Source organism: Aythya fuligula, chromosome 4 (genome assembly GCF_009819795.1).
Source record: "Aythya fuligula isolate bAytFul2 chromosome 4, bAytFul2.pri, whole genome shotgun sequence".
In the NCBI taxonomy this organism is placed as follows: domain Eukaryota; kingdom Metazoa; phylum Chordata; class Aves; order Anseriformes; family Anatidae; genus Aythya; species Aythya fuligula.
The window spans coordinates 58,932,910-58,952,552 of NC_045562.1; the positions used below are offsets into that span (position 1 = coordinate 58,932,910).

Sequence of the window (19,643 nt, forward strand, 5' to 3'; positions counted from 1 at the left end):
CATATGTCCCAATCCATTAAGGAAAGAGATGAAATGTGGTAGGTAGAAGACTCCAAGGCAGTGAGAACTAGGGGCAGTATGATGGTCCCTTGTGAGGAAAATTAGGGAACAATCATTTTGATGAAGGTGATGATAGCTCAAGAAAAATGTGGAGGGATGTGAAATCTGAACTGATAAAAGCAATGGACAGAAGTAAGCAAAGTAAAGAATCAGAATGAAAGACAGACAAAAAATCACTTAAGAGCTCCTATTTATCTCTCTACCCTGAGGACACATGAAGGATTTGAAGTGCTGCCAAAACTATCTTTGTTTACACATAAATGCTGATAAGAATTTCCTTCATCCTCCCCTATTTCCCACCCCCTTCTTCCTAATTTCTTGGATACAAAAATTTTGTAATTAGTAAACTAGAATGAACAGAGAAAAAAATAATTTTGAAAATTGAATGTGTTAGTGGTAAATTTTATGAAGGGAAGGAAAACAGCAAAAAAGGACAAAGGATACTCGTTTGCAAACTGGAAACAAAAAACATTTTTAAAAGTTCAAGTCTCACCTCAAGTAAGGCATTACCAACACTGGCATAGGATTGCAGGACTGAGGGAAAGAGAGGTTAGGGTTTTTTTGTTTGTTTGTTTGTTTTAATCCATTGTTTAAGAAAAAGAAGTATAGACTGCAGAAAGAGAGAGTATTTTTGAGTAGTTGCTACTCCTACTATGTCCTGTAAATTTTGGGTACAGTTTTCCATCTTTTTTGCAGCCACATCACCTACTATAGCCTTCCCCTACAGATCTTGTCTTTCTTTAAGGTATATATTCTGGCTTACTTTACTGCTAAGACAGGAGGTTGTGCTCCCTTTGCTAGTGTTCTTGTCTTGTTCCGACACTGGTAATCTGTTAGTTTTTCCCTGAGCTGATTCAACTCCACAACCTGTCAGAAAACAAAAAACAAACAAAAAAAAGAGAGAGAAAAAAGAGGGAAAAAGAGGGTAGGTTAATTGTTGAGTTGAATGGGTCTATTGTACAATCAGATTACTACCACAGGTAGGCCAAGAGACAGGGTATATAACCTAAAAAGTAGAACGGTTGTGGGAAATCTAGGAGGAACAGGACTTTCTGGTTTTTGAAGCAGCTGCAGAACATAGTTTCATCCTTATAGCTTTAGACCACCACAACTACAATACAGGTAGTGATCTAATGAATGTGAAAAAAAAAATTACATTTCAAAAGAACAAAAAACAAAACAAACCTTGAAATATGTTAAGTGATTCCTGTGAGACACATGTTTTGGATTAAAAGCTTTTCTGAGTCAACGTAAAAAATACTTTTTCAAATCTTTAGCAGAAAATAGAAGTTGCAGTTTTTGCACAATGGAGGAAAGATGAAGGTAAAAAGCACAAGCCTTCAAGAACAGCCTTTTGCTTAAAGCTTTCAAGCCTTTTGAAAACAGGTGAGGAACAATATAATTTGGAATTAGATTCATTGCAGAAGCAGAGTAACTAAGAGAAGACAACAAAATAAAAATCAACAAATCACTCTGAGGTTTCAATAATACCAGTTTAAACAGAGGCATCGCTTAAGATGGTAGGTGCTTTGCAGCTGGGAAATATAGTTAGAGACCTTAGTAGGGGTGATCTCAGAGAAGTGGTGAGAACAGCAGATTGTTGAGAAATACCGAGGTCAAGAAACATGTGTATCTATAAAATACAAGGAATGAAAGTGGACAGGACATTAATATGAAAAGTAGTGGTGAGAATTTGTCTCTTCAGGATTATGGGAAAATCAAGAGTTAAAATGGTCTGTGACTGCAGTCACCAGAAGAAATAGTTCCTCGTCACCACTTCCGTCATCACCTCTGTGTTATGTGACAATGTTGATCACCTCCCTGATGCAACTGGAGACTAATGTGGTCTAAACAACACATTACCACAAATGCAAGGCAAGGAAGAAGAATAAGTAGCTGCAGAAAAAAAATGGGAATGTTCCCTTCAGTAGCACTGAAGTGCAATCTTGATTAGCAACACTGAAACTGAGGTGATGCTAAGCCAAAAAGCTCTGGTGGTGCCAATGGTTTGAAGTGACATATTCTGCCAGAAGAAGCAGCTCTGTGCCCTGTCTCCATGTTGACCTTCACATGTTGTGTTTCAGCCAGCTTTATGTAGCTGTGCTGTGAACCACACTGTGGAACTGACATAGGTGAAGGTAGGAAGAAAGTAGAAAACATGAAGAGCTGCTTAACTCCAGACCAATTCTTGGGCCATGTTTTGATACAGTAAATCCAGATATAAAACTGCTGGTGCCAGATCAAAAATAATGGGGCTCCATGATACAAAGCACTGATCCAACAGAAATTCACTTTCCAGTTTGAATTTGTTTAAAACAAAGCCCCAAACTGAAGAATTGACTTTATACTGCTGAGCTGTATGCTGATCAGATATATATTTTCTTATGGGTGCCACAATAGCATCATAAGAGCACAGACATTGTCATTTTGTATTTCGTGTCCTGACCTAATTTGGGTCAAGTATAATTGTGACTTCGCATCTCATCCAGATCAGGCTGGTCCTGCTGAGTGACTCTGTGACTAATATTAAAGTTCAAGGAACAATGGTCTCTTTGTACTCTGGTCAACAATTCCATTAAGTGAGACAGGCTCCATTTTGATTTGTCGGAGTCCATAAAACAGAGGAGAGAAAGCATGGTGATAGATAAAGAGTATCCACAACACGCCCAAGTAATTTTGATGCTGTTCTTGAAACCTTGGTCCACCTGCCACAATCCACAACTCCAGTAGTCCACCTGTATCTTTTATTAGGTTGCATCTAACACTGGGCTGCAACCTGAGGTGTTCCAGATCATTTCAAGGAAACAGTATGTTAAAGATTTTCTTAGCCTCATTTTGGAAGCTGTTAGTGCCAATCCTTAGCATCGAATTTCTGTGTAACAATAGGTATTTTGAAGGGTGTTACTTGCCAGTGCTCTTCCGTAAGGATGTGGCTTTGTGAGTTCTTAGTTAGGGACCAACAACTTCCCATGGGTTCTGGAAAGTCTTCCTTAAACTTCTAAAGTAGGTGCTGCCAGTTCTTGTAATTTGATTGCAAGTTAGGTGGCAGTTATTTTACTAGTCTCACACATGCTGGAGGCAAAGAACATACTGAGAACTTCTACTGTCATCGGCACAAAGGTGTTTGGGTCTGGCCAGCCTGGCTGCTTAGAAAACTGCAAAAATGACCCAACGACACCCAGAAAAGCAGTCCCAAGAGTATAATGAAAAGACTCATATTACAGGTAACATGTTTTTGTTTGTTTAACATGTAAGTTTAATGATATTGAAATGACTTTTTCCATCTTCTGGCTCGTTGGCCGTGAAGTGGGAATAACAGTTGCTTGTTTTTACAGGGATGACCTGAGGAGGACAGATGAATTACGAGTGCAAGACGCCATGGCAACAAAGGCCATTTAGCACCTATGCACAGGATGACCCTTTTTCCATGAGGCACGACTGGAAACATCCCCTTGTGGACAACCGATGATTCAGAGCAGGGGACTGAGAGATGAGGCACACATGCAACCCAACGAGAGGAACGGCGCCCACAGAGCACCACCACGCCCCAGAGTGCTGGGAGGGGGGCACTCCCCCAGACTGGGCGCTGGCAGGAGGAAGGCCCCGACGACAGGCAGTGCCCCCACAGCGGCAGAAGGGTGGCCGGGGGTTCCCCGGGGAGGCACCACGGCTCTCCCCAGTCCCCGGGGCAGCAGCACCTCCCCGCCCCGGCCCCCTCAGCCGGCGAGGCGCAGGCGCGCTGGAGGCCGCCCAGGCGGCGGCGCTTGCGCGGTCAGGCCGAGGCCCGGCGGGGGGCTCCGGCCGCGGGGTTCCGACACCGGCGGAAGGCGGCGCTGCTGCCGCCGCCGCCGCTCGGAGCCCGCCCGGCCCCGACACAAAGACGAGGGCGGGTGCGGCAGCGGCGGCGGCTCCTGCCCGCCCGCGGCCCCCCCCAACACTCCCCGGCGCCACATGGCGGCAGCGCCCCCGCGGAGCTAGGCCACGGCGAGGCGCGGCGCCCAGCTCGCTGCTCTCCCCCCGGCTCCTGCGGGAGGAGCGGGGCCCTGAGCGCCCCCGCCATGCTGCCCCCGGGCCGCCGCGCAGCCTGCCGCCCGCCTCGGCCCCACCGCCACCGGCGGCCGGCCCGGCTGCTGGCCGCGCTGCTGCTGCTGCTGCTCCCGGCGGCGCTGGGGGGCGGCGGCGGCGGCGGCACGGCGCTGCCCACGGGCTGTAAGTACGACGGGCGCCCCAAGAGCGCCGGGAAGGCGGCCGTGGCGGCGGGCGGCGGCCCCGTGGAGGTGAAGGTGGTGTGCAGCAACCTGCAGCTCGCCCGGGTGCTGCCTCCCGAGGCGCTGCCCAACCGCACGGTCACGCTGTGAGTACGGGCGGTGGCGGGGGGGGGAGGACCGGACCGGGGAGGGGGAAAGGGATCCGTGCTGGGGCTGCCCGGGGACTCCGGCGTCGCTTTATCCCGCGAAGTCGCCTTTAAACTTCTAAAGAGCGCCCTGGTGTATTTCTTTCTGTGTTTTGGACTTTCTCTCAGGGGAAAGCCAGCCTCGGAGTGCCGTGCCGTGAGGTAGCTGTGTCCACCGGGCGTGAGCCGCTCGGTGCGTGGCAGGCAAGGAGCTTGGCGGTAGCAAATATTGTCACGCAGCCAAAGGGACTTAGTTTGTCTCTTAGGAAAACGTCAGTTTACTTTCAGGTAACAGTAGGCGTGTTGTTTTTACCTGGACTTAATCCTGGCTCGTCCGTTTGAATAACAAGTTCAAACTGGGTGTGCAGCTTACTCCAGAGCAAGAAGTGTATTGCTGCTCGCCTAAAGAGCACGCACATGCAAACGAAGCATTTGCAAGTTGTTTTTTTCTTCTCCTTGAGATGTTCACAGGTCTATGTAGCAAAGAAGATATGCAGCAATACTGAATCTTATCAGTGGATGGCCCAAAAAGTGCAACCTGTGTTCATTTTATTAGGGAGCCACTGCGATTTTGGGGGTGCAACAAAGTAGCATGCAAAGAAGGTTATGAAAAGAAACTCTATTATGAGGTCTAGCTTAAGATACTTATTATTTGACAGGAAATCACAGGTTTGAAAGATCTAGAGATAATTGGAGTTTATTATACTTCTGTTATGAGAATAACAGTTTGCCTTGTCTTTGTGAACTTTGGCAGCACTGAACACGAAGGAAGGGCTTCTTTGGGAAGTTACAGTGAGATGTATATGCCAGTCCCGTGAACGTGGACCTATGAGAAAGGGGGAAAAACAAAAAAGGGAGATGATTGAGGCCAAACTAGTTGTGCTCAGCTTGTCAGTATGCAAGGGCTCAGAGAATATTTCTAAATGACCTGTGAGAACTGACCAGAAATATTGATGTGTGAAGTTTCTGAAGTAGACAAGAAAGCAAAAGGTGGAAGGTGACAGCTGTTTGATCAACAAACTCATTTTAGTCTTTGTTAGCTGGAAGTGCTTTGCAGATGATTAACTCTTGAGCATATAGTATTCACACAAAAAAAGATAAAAGTATTTGTTAGTCTGGGTGATATGCTGAAGTTGGCAGTGGGGATCTTTTGATTCAAAAAGTTTGGAGTCACAGCTGTGATTGCAGTGAAAGACAAGCAGATATCAAACACAGCAGCCTTGCTGTGAATGGACCTTTGTTCATAATTGTAGTCACAGAAGAATTTGGAAGAATGGCTCATCTTTCATCTTGATTCTTCATACTCCTTCATTATCTAGAGTGTATCTAGAGCATATCTACATACAGTAATTAGTTGTTTTCACTTTTAACTGGCCTTTGAAGATTATGATAACTTCTGAAACATTTTTTCTCTTAAATTCTCTTAAACTTTTAATAGACTTAGCAAGAACATGCTTTTCCATTGTTTACTCTAGTAAGTATCATAACTATGTTGATACAATCAATGTGAACACATACTTTGAAATTTTACTTAAATATAAGGCAAAGGTTATTAAACCAATACACTTTTCTAAGAGACTGGACACAGTAAGTGTTGTGGTTTGGGATCTTTCAAGTTTGTTCACTTCTGAGGAGTGACTTTCCGTATCATTTTCCTGAATCAGTGTTAACCTGGTTAGAAGATTTTGGTAGTTTATGAGGTGGGTTGCCATGTGCCATTTCACTACCATGTGGATCAACTGGGTTAATTGTTATGTAATTGTTTGCCAAAATTTCTTGTCTTTTTTTTTTTTTCCTCCAAGCTGATACTTAGAACTGCAATACTTGGTGGGAAAGGTTGTCTGATTAGAGTCAAACTGCCCTAAGTTATCTTGAATCTTGATTCTTGTGGGATCCTTCTATTAAGATAACTACTAGTTCTATTATAGCTTTTTGGATTAGTGGATTGCTGTAGAGATAAGTAGCTGAAAATAGGTTACTGTTGTGTAGATCAGCTGCGATTTAATTCAGTTAATTTCCTTTTATGTTGACTCTTAATTTGCAGAAAGCAATCTTAAATATAAAGACTTTATAAAAAGTTTTATAATTTATTATGCTTCTGGAAGTGAGCTAGGAAGGACTCAAATTTAGTAATTATATTCTTCTTGGAGATCCTGGTTCCATCTTCATCACTGCTCAAACTCTTATTAGACACTCAGTAGATGAGCTGCTGTGCATTTAGCATGTATATTTCTGTATTTTTCCTCCAGTGAAATATTTTTGAGGATAAAACTCACTAAAAAGTAGGGACAGAAGAAAAATAGTGGAAATAAGGATAAATGAGTAGCATCTGAGGATGTTGGCTAGGCTTTTGTAGTTGGCGGTTAACACTGGTGTTGGTAAGTTTGGCAAGGTCACTTAAATCATGAAATGCTTGACGTTTGTTTGCCACAAAAGCTTTCATTGCTTGTAATTTAGGTCTGTACTAGTTACGGTTGGTTAGAATATTTAGTTACAATTCAGGAAGAAATATCCTAACTTGATGTCAATTAATAAAGGACAAAGTAATTTTGCTTTATGTTTGAAGAAGGAAAGCAACCACTGAAGGAAGAACCATAAAGTATGGAGAGGTGTGTACATGAGACTAAGTAGTGTTTAGGATTTAAAGCTGTACTGTAAATTGAGATTCCTTTAGAATCTAATTAGAATTAGCTAGTGCTTTATTGAGCAGTAACTCAAATTCAGTATGGAATTTGACCTCTAGTTATGGTTATAGTTAGTCCCTAAGGAAGGGGCTGAGTATTTTGTAGCCTTATACAATAAAAAATGATTGGGATGCAAATGAAGGGTGGTGTACCTACTCTAAAATCCAGAGATGGCTTTGACCTCTGTAGTTTAACCGGCCAGATGAGATGCTTTTGGTGTGAAGATAATATAACTGGGTGAATGTAGCTATGTGCTTTTGTCTGCTGTGTTTCTCTAGATACTGAAGTCACTGCCATGATTCACATTTAAGTAAGGAGCACGCTATATTCACATGTACTCATGAGATAAGATAACTATTGCTGTGCTTCCTTTGATGCAAGCTCAAATGATGATCTCATAGCTTGTTCTGTGAAAGAGAATGTGTAATCCCACTGAAGACACGCCAGTGAAGTCATAATCCTTGTTGTTGAGAATTTTGGTTACTGGTTACATATAGGTTATGTTATAGGAATATAAATAAACAGAGGAAAAGCATGTGTGCTCAGTAAAGAAGTGTTACTGAAATAGGAATCTTACTGGTCTGCAACTTTGCTTACCCACATACTCTGATAGGAACATGAGTATCAGTGTTGGCACTTACAAGCATTAAGGTTTACAAGCCAGAACATTAGTCTGGATTTGCGTTCAGAACAGTCCAAAGATATGGCTAATTGGATTGCTGTTGAGAAACATCTTAAAACGTCACACTTTTTGCCCAGCTTCTAAATATAACCATATTGAACTGTATCCATTAAGCGTCTGAAAGGTGTATTTTTTTGGCCTTTCGGGTACTTCCAAAGCCTTTCAATTTTTGTAACACAAGTTCTTATACTCCCAGATTTTCAAAGCAAAAGGTCATTCATATCACAAGGAGTCATTCCTATCACGGTGCGTGATGGCATTGTAATTCCATTAATTATGTGTAGTTACATGAGTAATTTTTTCCTACTTGCAGTAAAAGGACTTCCAAGTTTTAAAAATAAATACATTAGTATTATGTAGTGACTTTATATTCAGAATTTTTATACTCCTTTTTTTTTGAGGCATTGTCTAATGCTTTGCTAAACTGTTTTATTTCATTTGCTTTACTTAGTTGGGCATTTCTTTAGTATGTGTTAGAAAAAGATGTTCATAACCCAAAAATTGACAAACAGGAAATACAGGCATAGTAAGTGTATTCTGTGGAAATATGGCTCTTTTGAATTATTTTTGAATTAATAATTTCTGTTATTAATTTGAATGGTTCTCTTGACAGCTAATCCCTCTTTTGTTGAAGTATCTGCCAGGGACTTCTAAATACTCTGTACTAATAACTGATAACTTTTTTTTTTTTTTTTGAAGACACAAAGGGCTAATAACTCCTACGGAAACGTATCTTAACATTTTCTTCAGTTGGTGGGTACATGGACTGTGCAAAAATGTTTTCCTCAAGAACATGTGGCAGAACAGAGACAGTACAGTGCTTGAGAACTGTTGTATCCACAGTTGAGTCATTTGCAAGTACTTGTGCATGCCCACCTACCAGTGGCATCCAACCTGTAAAAATCGGTAGTGATGCTTCATTTTCTGTTAGACTTTTATTCTGATAGACCTCTTCAGTATTCAGCTGTTGTTTTGTGTACATCTTTGTTGAGAAGATAGCAATCCACGTTCAAAATAAAATTAACATTTTGCTGTATACCATGTTTCAAAACTGATTTATTATTGTGCAGTTGTTATTATTAGACATTGAATATATACAATATACTTTTATGACCACGTATGCCTATATGTTTGTAAGAGCATTGCAAAAAAACAAAGGTCACAATTTGAACAGCTTTTTCATCTAATTTGTAGTATTTTGTTCTGCCTAAATAACTACTGAACTTCAGAAGGCATCATCATGTAATTATGTGCACACTAGGACACCCACTCAGTTTTGCATAGTGTGTTGTTGTTTATTATGTAGTAGTAATGTCTTCAACATAGATGGTGGGTTGTAATTGGTAATAATCTTCATGTGAAAATGATTATTATTACTACTGATTTTTTTTGAGATTCTTACATACAAATGTGTTTGAATTGTTTTAGGTGACTTTCAAACAGAGGTCATTGTACTTTTAAATAAATACAAATACACGAAGTACTTAGAAATATGGCTTTTTATCATAAATACAACTGTAGTCAATTGTTACACGTCTGAGGCTCAGAGTTTGAGAGCAACACGTTGGTTACTGCTGAGTTTAAAAAGAAAAAAGGACAGGTAAGTTATGCAAAATTCTGCAGAGCAAATTTAAAATTTTGTAATGAGACCAAATTCAATTTTTTGATTTCTGGAGCAAAAGTATTTATACAGAATTGCCCAGAACCTTTTATTGCCCATGAGGTTATCCATGAAAGCAACATCTTTTATATGTTCCATAACCTTTCAGTGAATGTTAGATGTTCATTGTGTTGTGCAGTGTTTAACCTCAAGAAGTGGTATTTTTATCTTAAGGATTAATACTTTTGTATTCTTTTATTGTGGACTTTATTGATCAGTAGTATGCCTGGTTTTGCTGGTTCTGCAAATCTGCAAAACCGTAGAACTTTACATTTGAAAGTTAAATGAATATAAATAGGTGTTGTACTGCATTGTTGAATGAAGAATGAACAACTGCATGTCTTGTTCCTTCTTGCTTGCAGTTTGTTCATGTTTCAAACATTAGTGTTGCAATTTTAAATAAATATGGAGATGTAAGATTCAATTTATTTAGTCTTTATCTTGACTGTTATAGTCTCTATAATTTTAAATCTATACGGTTTAAGTGCTTTCATTGTGCTAATAGTTAATCCGTGGAGATTAAAACCAGTTGAGCATTTCTTCTCATTATTAATAAAATTTATTATTAAATTTTAAATTTAAGAACTTCAGAGAAGATAAGTATGTTTTCATTATATTTTGCTTTCTGTGGTGAAATAATTGACGAATTCAAAAAAATACTAAGTTGTAAAATCAGAGAGAAATCATCTGTTAAATATCTGAAATCTTTAACAGCAAATAAGTGAGAGAAATTTATTTTCACCCTTGGATTTCACTGTGCGGCTGTTTAGCAGTGAAAGCTACCATGTCTTGCTGCTCCTAGAGTGCTGCAGTGGCCATTAATTGCTGTTTCCATGCATTGCCCTGTTGTGGCTCCTCCAGTGATGTCCAGTGCTCAGCGTGGTGCTGCCCTGCAGGTACCCACACAGCCCCAGAGTGAAGGGGAAGGAAGGGCTGTAGGAACAGAGGCAGATAGCTATGGCTGGCAGCTGGGGAGGACCTGAGGTGGCAGGACAGGGGGAGTTCATTGGGATGGATTTGCTCATTATGGAGATGGAAAATCAGAAAGACTTCGGAGGGAAAGAAAGTAGAATAAGTTAATGTTCTGAAGTGGAGGATACAACTGGTTACTGAAAGTGAGCAAGAATTTTGGGAAATTTAGCAGATACAGAGGAAATCTGGGTAGGATTAGTAACAGGTTGCCAGTAGGATGTGGATCATACAGCAGCATCTCACAAAACTCTTATGGTATTGTCCTCATGATGTATTTCCATCTGAGGAGATGAATGTAGACTTTTTCTGTTAGAAAAGAAAGCTCATGAGTTAACACTTGTTTTTAAAGAACAGGTTTTACCATGAAACCTAGCATCAGGCAGGTTTTGTAAGTTGTGCTCTGATTTCTAAATCGTCCTGTAAGATATCTGGAGGATCTTAGCCCATCTAATAATACCTCAGTCTTGTTTTAGGGTGACAGCCTCACCTGTTGACAGGCATTTACGTGAACCCTCAAAACTGTGCCGACGGTCATGTTAAAGCTGCCTGCTTCTGCGAGCCGGCATTCCAGCTCCATGCTGCAGACTGGGGGGTCCCTTTCCTGCTCCTCTCCCTGCTTTTGGCCTGGGGATGGTGTGGTGTGAGGGAGAGGAGAGCGGGATCTCCTTGCTGCTAGCAGGCAGTGACACCCCCATTCAGCTGCCTCTCGGGCACAGGCCGGGCCGCGCTGGGGTCTTCCTCACTGCTGTGCTGTGTGTCCAGCTCCATGTGGAGTCAGTTCGGGGAGCTAAACTATCCAAAAGCTGCCGACTTCTGCAGCGTTAGGATATAAATTTTTGTGGAAATGTGTCTTCGTGTGTTAGGAGTTGACAGGAAGTACTTGCTAACGTGTCTAGACAAATCATGTCTAGACAAAGCACTTTCTTATCAGGTAATATGTGCGTGCTGGAAATATAAATACATGACTGTGGGCTTGACGGCATGGGCTATAATTACTGCTTCTGCGATAGGGCGTACAGAACATATTGCCTGTAACAGCTTAAGCTGGTTAAGGGTCTGGCTAGACTTGTGTGTCTGCAGTATTTCCCATGAAGCGAGCTCTTCTCGTGCATGTTTTTGTGGAGCTTGGAAGTGTAGGGTATGCTTGCACTAAACTGCAAGGGAGAATCCTAAAAAGTGTATAGCTGCTGGGTAAGAAGTGGAAAAGCTAGGAAAAGGGAGAGGAATAAGACAAGAGGCCACAGAAAAAGCCAGTCATCTCTTAAACTGATGCGGTTGCTACAGATATGGGGAGGGGAGGAGAGAATTTGGAGGAAACTGGGAACATTGTGGTCACAAGGGTTAGGTTGCCAGTACTTTTGGTTAGCTTTAGGACTGGAAATGTGGAGTGTTTGGAAAAAAAAATAGATGTCACTGTGTTCTCTTGAACCTTTTTTCCATCTTATCCTAGGTTGAAAAACTGAAGTACTAGAAAGAGAGGTTTGGTTGTTAAGCTTATAATTTCACAAGCATTTCTCTTCATGGTAGTGTGATTTTTCAGCAATATTGTTTCTCATTATTGCATTCTGCTTTGTCCCTCATTGCTTCCTTTTCCCAATATCTCTTTCATTTAGCATTTTTGATTAGAAAATTAATTGAGGTAGTCCAGTGATGGGCACTGTATTTCATTGGAAATCAAGAATAATGCCCTTAAAGATGATAAAGACTGTGGCAGCACACTGAGTATCAGGAAGAAGTCTTGAATAGCATTGCAGAAAATGAGCATCATTCCTTTTGTAAATTAATGATACAGGGATTGTGCAGAAAAAAAAAATAATTGGTCTGTCATTACATTGTATAAAGTTAGTATGTTTCTGGTTTTAAAAAAAAAAGGAAAGATAGATACAGGTGTAATTCCTCACTAGTAACCTCATTAGTTTTGTTTACAATGTTAATATTGCCTAACGTGCATAATAGTGAGATAGAACAGATCTTTTTACCTGTTACAAACCTGTATTTTTGGAATACAAAAACATTTGGAAATGTTTCATTGCTAAATTTCCTCATATTTTTATATATTGGAAAACGCTCTCTCCTTTAGTAAAGGCTTTAGAAAGATTCACCATTCTATTTCTGTATAATAGTTTGTAGAATGTTTTCATTTCAGGGATTACTTTTAAGCAAGTACTGTTCAAGTTCTGCTCAGTGTATTACTTAATGTTTCTTTACCTTTGACACCAGTAATTCGCTAGAAGGCAAAGTACTAACTGTGCAAAATTCAGTTTTTATGTCCTTGTTAAATCATAGTTTCTACAAGATAAACTTTGATAAATATATTTATTTTTGCACATTCACTGCTTTCAGCAGAAAGCATTTTTCTTGGTTGTACCAATGGTTATTTTAGTCCATTTTTTGCTGGTGGTCACTTTTCCTAGTCCTTAAGAATATACAGCCATCACTGTGAAATGATCAGATCTATTTTCTGCTTCCTAGCTCACTGCTGAGCTCTCCTAAATTTTGTTCTGGAAGCTACTTAAGTGTTCAGCTACAAGTTACTGTCTCCCAGTCTTGATACTTCTTGGAGGCTATTTTGACTATTTTGTAATAGCGTTAATGGATGTTAATGTGTAATTTAGTAATACCCCATTAAAGGGATTCATTTGTGAAGTTTGGAGATGTATTCTAAATTCCTGATTAGTTGACTTCTGTCATAATAATGGTTGTTTTATTGCTGACAAGCCAAAATTGTTTTACAGCACAAAACCTTTTTCACTTAGTGTTTTATTACCTCATTATAAAGGTAAATATAAGCCTTTTTTTTTTTAAATTTTCTTCTCTGTCATAAAGACATGGCTGATTACATCACATTTAATGGCTGCTGTTAAGTAATTGCATAAAGTAGATCCACATCTCAGTTTGTGTTCTTACGCAAGGGTTGGACAATGGAAAATCAAAATGCATTTCTTCCAAGCAGGTACTGTTGATCCTTTAAAAACAAAACAAAAAACACGCCCCAAATCTAAACCAGAAAAAAAACAACCCAACCAACAGGAAAACAATGAGTCTAAACTGGAACTTATGAGATGTATGGCGTAGCAGTGACACTGGCTTATGGAAACCAGCATCATTTATGTGTCAGGTCACTTCTTAAAGAAGAGTTGAACAAGATGGGGTTGAGTGGAGTGTGCACTCATGCTCATTTTCCCACTCACTTTCTTAATGATGTGCAGGTTCGGGTATTTTTGCCTCTTAGGAAGAATTATGGTCTTAAACTAATAAATTAAAATTATTATTGATCACAAAATAATCGTCTGTGTCTAAGTGGTACATAATAGCTCATTTCACTGCACATTAATGGACAGGAATTGTAAAATTGGATATAAAATATCTACTTTGAGGTGAATGCTTTATTGTGTTTTGTCGTCTTATGCTACATCCCTAAACACTTCTAATAACATATAGACTAAATATATTAATAGCAAGTTTAAGCTGCATTTTTTAAAGATTACACTTACAACATTAAGTGTGATGAAATGTCTTACGTTATATGGAGTGTTATAAAATCTATCATTTATTGTACTAAACCTTTATGGTTAAGCAACTAACAGCCTCTGCAGGAAAAAATACTAAATCAGACGGACTATAATTTGTACATCACACTCTAGAGAGAAATTTACCTAGTGAACAGATATTCAGAGGCTTCTACTTCAGGCCTTTTTGTTTTATAGGCAATGTCAGAAAACTGATTATTTATTTACAGAATTGTAATTTTTTATTTCATTTAAATTTAGTTCAGTCAGTTATACCTACTTCTGAAGAGGTTTCTGCTCCTCTTTGAGTAGCTATTTTTTTTCTGGAAAAAGTACAGGTTAAATCAATATTTCATGAAATGAAGTCAGTTATAACTAAAACAAAAAAGATTTCTGTGCCACTGAAGATGGTAGTTTGTTTGCTTGTGTTTTCACTTCAATGTTTTATATCTGACCTTCAGGTTTTTTCTTTGCATTTTATTTGTAAACCTGTTTTTTTTTTTTTTTTTTTTTTTAAGCTGCTGTTATACCTTATGCTCAGTTTGCATTAAGTAATAATTAGTTTTTTATAAGCTCCTTCATTCATTTATTTTTATTCCGTTTTTTTCTGCATTTTCCTGGAATCAGGAAAAATGTTGAAATAAAGATGTACTTCCTGTAGATTTAGCTAGATGGTTTGAGGTTTGTAAAAATGAGTCCTGTACTGTCTAGGTTGAACCCCTACTCTCTTTTAATAGAAGTAAAAGTAGTTTCAAAGGTTTTAGGGTATGTGCTTTTAACACTTCAGTTAAGTATTAATAGTTTTGCCGGCATTCTCTGTTGAAGATAGATTTAAAAAAATAAATTCATTTTACTATTAAAATGTCTGCATTCTGCCTTGCCAAATTTCAGCCTTTCAAATGTGTGCTCTGTTTTTCTGTTCTGCGTTGGATCTTCCTTGAAATACCTGCTGATCTCTGAAAAGATTACCCTTGTTTCCTTGATTTGTTTGTCTGTCTTTAAAAAAACTCTCTGTGGTTTCATTTGTTTGGTCAACTAGATTATCATAGATGCAGCCAAGGATAATTTTCCTTTTTCTGGAACTGTATTTTTGCAAGAGCAGACTTTCTTAGCTGACACTCTAGTGAATATTACAGACATAGACAAACATACCAGCATATTTTTGGTATACTTGTAAAAGTAAATATTTTTCTTATCCTTTCACCTTTCCACTGTTCCTCTGATCAGTTTCCACACAGGACTGGCTGACTGTGTAGAGCACTATGTTGATCACAGTTCTGCAATTAACATGTAATTGTTCATGTAATTGACATGACACCTTGAAAGTTCCCTGGGGTGTTTGTGCAGTTTAACATTGCTTATGGAGCAGTGGGCACCGGGGTTGGCTTTGGATGAGCTGCTGAAATACGTGGTATGGGTGGAAGAGCAGGAAAAAGAACGGGATCTCCTTTTAGCATCAGAACTGTTACCTTGGTTGAATGATTCAATATTAACTTCAAGAGTTTTCAAACCTTCTGCCTGTCAGATTGGGAATGGAAAGATTTTCACAAAAATTGTTCAGCTGTCTCAATTCTCTGCATGTGTGTGATCGAGAGAGATTGACTCAAAGCCAAAGCTTTGAGATGAAAATTGCCTTCACTGTTTGTCTAAACCATAGACGCTTGAGGCAATCATTGAGAAACCCAGAGAAGAAAACTGCTTAATGTAATATATGGCTGTGTCAAAAAGGTGCTGTTTTCATAGACGGTATTTCTGTATTTTAGTTTTGTCTTATTCATGATGAGCTTTGAAGTACTAATGCTTGTCATTGGATAATAAATTTTATGCATTGGAGGAAAGGTGTGTGTGTTTGTTTTTACTGCTACTATAAAGGATATCTGAAAGATGTAGCAGACTGGAAAAAAAAATCTCCTAGTGGCAGTCGTTAATGCTGAAGTAGTGTGATCCAGTCTGAAGATATAATTGGTGTAAGTGAAGAAGGGCATGGACATGCTGGATCTGCGAGACACGTTTGATAGAGGATCTGACAGAAATTGAAGTGACTGTAGCAGAAGTTATGGAACAAGCTGACAGCGAATAAATTTACAGGATGAGCTGGTTTTCACTGGAGAGCTTTTTAGAAGAACTTGGGGATGAAAAAGTCAAATGATGAATGTCTGAAGTCTTGCTCAGAATGAACTTGATTTCTGAAGGCTGGAGGGTGGCAAATACACTGCTGATTTTAGAAGTGCACCAGGAGTTTTGTGGAACTACATGCTTCCAAGTCTGATGTTTGCACTGAACAGTAGAAGTAATGTTTGTTGGAAAAAGTGAGAGATGTACACTTTGGAAAACTTGTATCTGCTGTAAGTCAATGATCAGTCCTCTCAATGGAGTGGGATCTTACAGACCTGTGATGTATGGTGTTAATGACCTGTAAATGAGGGTTTTGGGTTGTGACAATTTGAGAATGAGGGTAAATCGAAGAATTTCGGAAGAAGTCTATGAAACTACTAACTGGGCAACAAAATGGCAGAAGCAGCACATTAGAGAAGTGAGAATTGTGCTGGGAACAACAATGACAACAATTCTGTCTTCATATGTGAGATGATGGACACTGAGCTGACCAGAAAACTTCAGTTTTCAGTACAAGTAGTGAAGGCAGATCAGATGTTATGAATTGTTAAGAAAACCATAGGAAACAATAAAACAGCATCCTTATATCACCGTCTGAATCTGTGACTTGTCCATGTGTTGAATACCGCTTCTGTTTTGGTACTTTAGTCTCAAAATTTTTTGAGTTTAATGAAGCTGGAGGGAGCTCAGAAAAAGTTAAGAAGGCAAAAATTTACCTTTTGTGTGAAAAGTAATTAGTGAAAATGAGTCTTCCACCTGGCAAGAGACAATCTAAGATTCTACAAAATTGTGGGTGGTAAAGAGAGGGTAGACGGGGAGTTTCAATATAAAAAGCAGGGAGCACCAGCTGAAGGTGGTAGGAGCTGTGATCCAAACAAATGAGATGAGGGGTTCTTTATGCAACAGTTGTGCGCTGTGAAACTTTCTGCTCGGGAGTGTTGTGGATGCCAACATTCATAAATGGTTTCAAAAAGAAAACAGGAAAATTTAGTGACTTGGATATAGAAAGCAGGACCTTCTAAGTAAGGAAGCCTTCAAGGAGTTTCTTAGCTTAAGGATAAGTTGCATCTGCAGATGGCTACTGGAGACAGGACACTTGACTAGATGGAGCTTAATAGAATCATACAGTCAGGTTGGCAAAGACCTCCAAGATCATCCAGTCCAAACATTAACCTAGCAGTGCTTACCGCTAAACAATGTCTCTAAGCACCACATCTACATGTCTTTTGAATACCTCCAGGGATGGTGACTTTACCGCTTCCCTGGGCAGCCTGTTCCAATGCTTCACAACCATTTAAATGAAGAAATTTTTCCTAATGTCCAGCCTGAACCTAGCCTGGTGCAACTTAAGGCCATTTCCTCGTCTCCTACTGTTTGTTGCTTAGGAGAAGAGACAGACTCTGACCCCCGCTGCAGCCTCCTTTGAAGTAGTTGTAGAGTGATAAGGTCTCCCTGAACCTCCTATTGAACAGGAGTTCAATAGCCCTTGATCCAGTTATTTGTATGGAAGAGAAAACATGCAGTGATCTGGTTCTTCAAGGGAAGAAGTAATGGATAGGCACAATGCTTGCTGACTTCTTTTAAAGGTGTTTTAAAAGAATTACATTAGGTAGAAAGCTGAGTATGTGAGGGACTGCTGGGAGATTAGGTACAAAAAAAGGAAATGAACAAGTCCTGTGTCATCTGGAAAACCAAAATGGGTGCAACAGAACATCATGCTGAGTGTGTAAGCTTGTTGTTTTTTTAATACTGCACTTTCTATTACACCAGTTACAGCATTTCATTATGGTGATCCATAATGGTGTTTTTGGTGTTACAGTGATTTGTATGGTGTTTTTTCTTTCATACATTATGACATAAGCTTGCATGTTACTTAGAGCGCTTAACATAAAAATAAAACACTTCCTTTTTCCTGTGTGATATTTGGGCAGTGCTGTTATATGCATTTTAGATAATAGCTAGGTATTGTACTTCGGTGTAAAGACTGCTAAGTAGAAAGGTTGTTTAGAAGTCTTAGCACCAGAAGTGTAAGCTGTAGCAAATAATGTTGCTATTAAATATGTAATATATTGTTCTGTTCTTGTTTACAGGATTCTGAGTAACAATAAAATAACAGAGTTGAAGAATGGTTCCTTTTCTGGATTAAACCTTCTTGAAAGATTGTAAGTACTTCTTCAAAATTCGATTTCACTTAAAAAAAAAATAAATAAAAATTAATTGTATACTGTTTATTTCATTAATACTGCTGTAACAAGATATGTTCCCATTGTATTTTGATACAACTTTGTGATTGCAGAGTTAACATAGTTGAGTATTTTCTTTATGAAAATGAATTTTATGTAACAGCCTAAAGGGTGCTTAGTAAAAGCTGTAACTCTCAAACTAGGTGCAAGTGAAGAAAATGCAAAGTCAGCAAAACAACCAACTCCTTCCCTCCCTCCCCCCCCATCAGAACTCCAGCAAACAAAAACTTTCCTACTTTTTAAAGGGCGGTAATGAAATGTGACATTTTACAGGAAAGCTGTAGCTCATAACCCGATTTGGGTGAGATTAGGGCATTTCCAGTGGGAAGTTCACTGGAACACTATGATGGACTGGACTTGCTTTCTTGTTGGCCTTATAATATGAAAACTTAGGTTGTAGAGAAAGCTGTTTAATTTCTTTTCTTATGAAGTGTCAAGCCCTCTATCAAACAACTTCAAAGTATTTGTCTAGGGGAAATAAGTATATGACAGCCTCTAAAAGAGGCTGTATGCACTGTAGGTTTGTTACTGACATACATGTTAACAGTTTTGCATGTTACTTTACAGTCCCTGTATATACCAAATATATGGGGAAAAATGGGAGCGAGCCTGATGGGAGTAACCTCTTTGACACCTTTCGCTTCCTGTTTTCACTTTCCCTTTCAGATGATGTATTGCCTATGGGATAAGAAGCATTACAGCTTCTGTTACAGTCAGCTTTTTTTCCGGCTGGTAGAAGGTCAGGATTGGCAGGTTGATCTACCTGGGAGCAAGCAGAAACTTTAGAGATAGGGATTTTTCTAGGCCATTTGACTGGGAAGGTAGCCAGTTTCATAATAATCTTGCAACATCTAGGAAGAGTTCCAAAGGACTTCTGGCTTCAGGGGATTAAAAGAATTTTATTCATCCTCTGAAGCTTGAAGGCTGCAATCCCAGTCACCTGGCCTAAATAAATTCAAATGCTACCACTGTTCATCCCCCACAACCTAGGAGAAAGATCTGTCTCCTGCACTGACAGATGAGCTCTATTGTAGAAATAAGCCTTTGTGCCAAAGAAGCAAGGTTATCAGCAGGGACGGCATTCTGGATCTTTACACATTATTTTGGCATCATTGCTCTAGGTAATAAAAGCATCTGCTGACAGTTGTTAGTTGTTGAAACTCATTACAATTTTCAGACAGGAAATACTTGAAACTCTAATTAGTTTGAGGTGATCGTTTACATTTGCTCTATGAATCCAAATCTTAATTTCATTTAATATAATAACCCAGCTTTCTTCCATTTAATGCCTTTTGTTTGTAAGGATTTTTAGGTTATTTTTATAT

The 19,643-nt window shown here is 39.3% G+C and overlaps 1 protein-coding gene across 1 annotated transcript in view; it reads left to right on the forward strand.

The window, feature by feature from the left end:
- The first annotated feature begins 4,118 nt into the window (after nt 1–4,118).
- ADGRA3 (adhesion G protein-coupled receptor A3) overlaps nt 4,119–19,643 on the forward strand; it is a 53,111-nt gene continuing 37,586 nt past the window's right edge. Inside the window, exons 1-2 of the mRNA XM_032186922.1 lie at nt 4,119–4,414; nt 18,166–18,237. Of these exons, the coding sequence (XP_032042813.1) occupies nt 4,119–4,414; nt 18,166–18,237 (368 nt within the window). The remainder of the gene's footprint in view (nt 4,415–18,165; nt 18,238–19,643) is intronic.